The sequence below is a fragment of the Tetrao urogallus genome (assembly GCF_951394365.1).
Source record: "Tetrao urogallus genome assembly, chromosome: Z".
NCBI classification, from domain to species: Eukaryota; Metazoa; Chordata; class Aves; order Galliformes; family Phasianidae; genus Tetrao; species Tetrao urogallus.
The window spans coordinates 22,181,109-22,187,108 of NC_136816.1; the positions used below are offsets into that span (position 1 = coordinate 22,181,109).

A 6,000-nucleotide genomic window follows, 5' to 3' on the forward strand; every position below is an offset into this window, starting at 1 on the left:
TCAGTAATTTCTATTGTTTGCTAAATCTGTACAGCCTGTCAATACTGCCCTAGGTAGAACTGTGCAAATAATTGACTTTCTACCTTGTCTGCCAACTAAAAAACACCCAAGAGCTTGAACTATATTTAATCTTTTTCCTTAGTCAAAGAGAAAACAGAAAAACTTGCTGTGGCACACCAGTTAAGCACCTCTTCTGAGAAATTTCTTCAAAGAGAATGAAAAATTAATTGACCATATGGTTTGAAAGCAAAAACAAAAAACAAATGGAATGCATGCTGTCACCACTCCTAAAGGATTTTTCCAGTCAGAACTATTTGGTGAATTTAATCCCTACTTTGAATCTCAGAGATTACAAATGCACATCAGAAATGAACTGGCTTCCAGCTACATGCTGTTCCCCACAACAGCATCACTCTGCTCTAGCATTCTGCTCTGTGTTTTCTATGTTCATATCCTGCCTGTAGGAGGATGTCTGGCCCGTAGGGCTGAACCACAGACACACCAGGATGGCTACTTACGCTGTCCACAGTAGACCCCAACGTAGCCCTTCTGGCACTGGCACCGGTCATCAGCGCAGGTACCACCGTTCATGCACCTGATGCTGCACTGCTGCGCTGCAGGGGCCAGGAGACACATGGGCATGAGCATTTATGCCAAACACCACAGCAGGAAGCAAGCATGGATAAAAACAGAGACATCTGAGAACAGACGTCAACTTCATATTTAAGGGCATGCTCAGGAATTCCGTAACAAAAGCTGTTACGTACAGCTATTGGGAAAGATTTTATTTTTAAAGCATCGATGAAGCTACAATGAAGAGAGTTTCTCTATGACCATATTTAGCAACTTAGTACTTTTAATTAACTTGACAATTGCATAATTTTCATTTTTTAGGAAAATGGACTCAAGGAAGATGTTAATACCGCACACATTTGCATTAAAACATGTTTACCTGTTTAAACACATCTTTTTCTTTTTTCAATTTTGTCACTAAGAGTAATAATGCACATACGGAAAACCAATCCGTATCAAAAAGCCTATAGATACTGAAGTCTGCGTTACACATATGCATTCAGCAATGAAAAATTATTATAATAATAAATAGGTAACAAGAATTATTTAAAATGATATCTCTAAGGAAAATAAATACAGTAAGTCCTTACTAGATTTCGGTCCACAAGTAGGTGATATTTGTCCACTTGCACAAGTGCACATGTTAGGGCGAGAGCAAAATCCATCACCACAGCTATTTCTGCAGATTGCTGGGGAAAAACACATTTCAGAAGTCAATGATCGACAGTAACCTTAGCCTCAAATTACCAGAAAAAGCTAAAGGTGTGTTAACAGCTTCTCCTTTAAAAACAAACAAGAAAAAAACAAAACCAGCACCCCCAGTTCATTAGGTCAGCTAATATACGCATAAAAAATAAATGTAAGTTAAATAAAGCAGACTGAATTTTGGAATAAATGGTATTTCTGACAATCTTGGAGACAAACAGAATGGAACCTGACATATTCAAACACTGGTCTGACCACTTGATACAAATAATCAACTCTTTCCCCCATCAGAAATGCCAACCTACTACGCAAATGATGTAAAATTATTGGAATTATGTATTTTAGACCACAAGGCCAGTAGAAAACTTCAGGAAAAATCCAAGTTCTGAATGAATACAAACAATATGATCAATGAACTCTACTTTATGGTAAGGCTTCTCTCTTACAATCCCTATTTCAGAAGCATCTCAGGATCTCTCTTTTCTAAGACTGCCTGCCCACACGCAAACCTGTTTTTTTGGAAGCCAATGTTTGAGCTTTCCATATTGTGTGGGGTTTCCCTAAATACTGTATCTGTACTCATGTATCCCCACATTTTCATTGTGAAACTAATTTTACATGGCTCTCCAGGAAGCCTGACCACAATACATTATGTACACACAGTGCACACTATTGTGCTGTCCTCACCATGCCCCAAGTTATTCCTTCTCTCCTCCCCCACCAGCCAACGGAGCTCTACTGCACAAAGAAACCACAGAGCCAGAAAACAGTTAAATTCTAGATCCAAACTTCAAATGGGATCCAAATGAATTCAACTACATAATCTGCTGGATTAGCAAATGCACCACAGGAGAGCCGGAGACTTTAAGGTCCAGTCCAGCACAGGAGGATCTCAGAAGTACACATCTCATAAGAGATGTAAAGCAAAGATGAAATAAATAAATAAATAAATAAGACAAGCAAGCATCACGGTGCCTTTGTAGCTATCTCTAGGGTTTTGACAGAACTAAATAACCAGTAAGAACATCTCTCAACCGAAGGACTACAAATGGAACAAATTCCTCACGCAAATAATCTGCCAAGGATACACTGAGTACCTAAAAAAAAAAAAAAGTCCACATTAAGAAAGAAATAAATTCTTTCCCAGAATGCCTGTGCTCCACTTCGGACGTAGGAAAACTTGCATGAATGAGCTGTCTCTCACAAGGAAGCAAACTTTTCTTGCCCCATTTCAGAGTTCAAATATGTTCCTTGCAGAATGTGCATTCTCTCTTCTACCTTTTCTCCAGCCTGGGTCCTTATCAGCATACTTGAGTATCACTGGCTATAGTCACCAGCTAATTATAATCAATTCATCTCCAGTAAGACATCTGCTGCCCTGTGTCACCCTCAGGGGCTGTGCCCAGCTCAACAACTCCAGCAAGAGGGACCATCACCTCCACAAACATTTCCTGTGAGTGTAGAGATCTGTGCTCTTCAACTTTCACCCAAAATACAGATTGGAACACGCCGCTGCCAGTCTGACAGCTTGGCCTGGCAAGGTCATTGACTTTTCAAACATGTTGCAGAGGTGCAATTAAAGTCCAAGAAGTTAAACAGGAGCTAAAAGTTGTTCTTTGTGTGTACAAATTAATGGCAGGTCAGAAGTTAGTCTGGCTGTGAAGAGACTTGAGACCAAGGTCTGCAAGAGTCACTGAGAATCACAAGAGTGATTTATCCAGATTTCTGAAAGCACCTAAATCATTGAATCTCCATGACTGCTGTGGAGCTGGGTACCCTGCAGAGTGAAAAATCTATTACAAGCCAATGGCATACTGGACAGCCAGAATCCATTTCTAAAACTCGGTTTAATTTTTAAATAAGTCAATACTGAGACTTGGTAAGAGACAATAAATAAGGACCAAACATTATGAGAAGCTCCTTTTACTTCACAGCTGTACTGACACTAAAAATGCTACGGTTAGCCTGAGATGAACAGCAGTGATCCGTGGTGCAGTCAGGTGCAACATTAGCAATGCCAATTCACTCATGTCAAATGAACACGTATGAATAAGCCCTGCTCAGCAGGCAGCAGCCACAGCCACTTTTCAGTGCCACACCAAGGTGCTGGTTTACCTCCCATTCCTCCTAGCTTGGTCCAGGATCTCTGTACCTCACTCAACAGAGTAATACAAAGACCTCTATTGCTTGTGGTAGAGGCAGTGTGTTCTTGAACCTGAATTCTGAACTTCAGCATGATTTTTAGGAAAAATGATGACAGCAGGCTGGGATGAATGGGAACAGTCTCCCATTAAAAAGGATGTACCCAATATCAGCTTTTATCTAATAGACAGAAACTTTGACTTAATTCTGAATTTCCTTTCCAAGCAGACAATGTTTCCTACATGGAGCATCCTGCAGATTTTTTTTTTTTTTTTTGCCAAGCCATGTCAACAGCACATCTGTCAGCACTCTATCTATTATGACAAGACAATAATCACAGTCTGTGTGCTCTATAGCTATAAAAAATACAACTAAAAAAGAGGATAGGCACCCCAGATGTAAAAAAGTTTTCCCAAGAACTGCAGTTCCAAGCCTACCACAGGAGTTTCAGAAAACTTGAGGTCTCGTTTGCTCTCTCCATCAAGACCTTTTGGACTTCTTTCTTTCCAATATTACAGTATAATTTGATTTATGGAAGGTTTTTTGTTTTTTGTTTTTTGTTTTTCATTTTTCCTTCATTGTCTTGTTCTTTTATTTAAAAAAATAATAATAAGTGGAAACATGCCTTTTACAAATGCACCAAAGAAAATACAGCAATCTGCCAGTCTTCCAAGATATGTGGACCTGTAAATCCTTTTTTTTTAAAAAAAAAGGAAAAAAATGTAACACAAGGCCAACGACAGATCCAGCCAAATGAATTACAGCAGGAATTGTCCTCCCTCACACTGAATGGAGCAGTAACTCACAGAAGAACACTTATTGTTATTATTGCCCCTAGGGCAGTAGAAACTTGAAGTCAAGACACTTACGAACAATGCACTGATTTCCTCCTGGGAGCGTTTTCCATCCAGGGCAGCAGTAGGAATGGAATCTAGAGCCACACACATTTGGCCTGTCACACAGACAAATATGTATAAATGTGTGCACATACAAAAATGTTTACAGAACAGCATATATATATATTTTTTTAATATATATCAATGCAAGCAGAACCCACAGTTTTATGAGCACATGGGAAGAAACTTAGGTCTGCCAGTGACGTGAAACACAAAAATGCATAGTTACGACTCAGACTAAGTCCTCCAGAAAGCAATAATGCTTCCCCTATGGTGAGGCGTTCCAAGCCCTTCTATTTCACATCAGTAGCACTGGTTAGCGTGAGAGGAAAAGCAGAATAGGCGGCAGGCCACATGCACCCATCCTTGCAGGAACTGCCAAGAGGACGGACGCAGGGCTGAGCACACATGCCTGGCTGTACAAGCTGCCTGCAGCACCCGGGACAAGAGGGACCGTGAAGACTTACAGACTAGGTCAGCGAGAAGTGCCCCGAAACATTCGGGAAAGCCACTTTTTGTTGAGTTTCTCAGTACATAAACCAACGAAGCACAGCGCAAAGCATCGCCAACGCCAAGCTACCCCCCAGCGCTACACGACCCCGGGCGGCAGCGAGGCGCGGGGCAGCGGCGGGGCCCCATCCCTCCCCGCGGAGCGCGCCCGTACCCGCGGAGCGCCTCCTGCTGTCCCCGCCGGCGGACCCGGCCCGCAGCAGCGGCGCTGCCGGCCCCTTCCTCCCGGTGCGCGACGACGGCGGCGGCGGGGTAGATGCCGCCCGCTCCTCCCGCAGGGCGGACCCGCGGCGGCGGCTTTTGTTGCCCGGCAGCTCCGTGCGCGCAGAGCGCCAGGCAGCTGAGCCATAGGAAGCAAGGCTGCAGGCGCATCCACCGCCGTCTGCCCATGCTGCGGCGGCGGCCCCGGAGGGAAGCGGCGGAGGAACGGCGAGGTGGGGAGAGGGACAGCGCTCCGCAGATCCTTGCGGGGAGTTTTCAGCCGCTGCGGCTCGTTCTTCTCTCCTCTTCCTCCTCCTCCGCAGGTTGCAGCGGGACGCGGTGGTGCCAGCAGCAGGGTCCACGTTGCATCCCCCCTCCTCTCTCTCCAAAGAGGGGGGGAAAGGAAAAACAGTTAAAAAGAAAAAGAAAAAAAAGAAATGGGTTTGAACTTCCACTCCCCTCCCTCCGAAAAAAAAAAAAAAAAAAAAAAAAAAAGAAAAAAAGAAAAAAAAATCCAACGGAACGGAACCAGGCTAAATCTAAATGTCCGCAGTAAAAACAACAATAAGACAATAATTAACCGAGTCCAAAGAAAGAAGTGTGTAGAATGGGCAGCGAGAAGCGCACAACTCACTGCCAAGCACAAGGGGCGGTTTTACAGCTGGCTGCGGTGCGGGGGAAGCGAGGAGGCGGGGGCGGGACGGCTCCTCACGGCCGGTGCTGAGGCGACCGCGGGGGAAGGGGCAAGCACGGCCCCGGGCGGGGGCCGGGCCGGGCAGGGCTGAGGGGAGAGGGGCCGAGGGGGAGCGGGCGCACACGTGGGGCGGGGGCCGGAGGAGGGGGCGGCGGGGGCGGGGAGCAGGTAGGGCCGGCCCCAGGCATAACTCGGCTCTCCGCGGCCGGGTGTGGGGAGGCGCCGCCGCGAAGCGGAGGAGTGTGCGGGGTACCGCCGGGATCCGGCCCGAGGCGGCGG

The 6,000-nt window shown here is 45.4% G+C and overlaps 1 protein-coding gene across 1 annotated transcript in view; it reads right to left on the reverse strand.

Annotated features, from left to right (window-relative positions):
• FBN2 (fibrillin 2) overlaps positions 1 to 5,216 on the reverse strand; it is a gene marked incomplete at both ends in the record, with an annotated part of 158,293 nt that extends 153,077 nt beyond the window's left edge. The window contains 4 exons of the mRNA XM_079548052.1: positions 519 to 614; positions 1,164 to 1,262; positions 4,290 to 4,372; positions 4,981 to 5,216. Of these exons, the coding sequence (XP_079404178.1) occupies positions 519 to 614; positions 1,164 to 1,262; positions 4,290 to 4,372; positions 4,981 to 5,216 (514 nt within the window). The remainder of the gene's footprint in view (positions 1 to 518; positions 615 to 1,163; positions 1,263 to 4,289; positions 4,373 to 4,980) is intronic.
• Between the last annotated feature and the right edge of the window lie 784 nt (positions 5,217 to 6,000).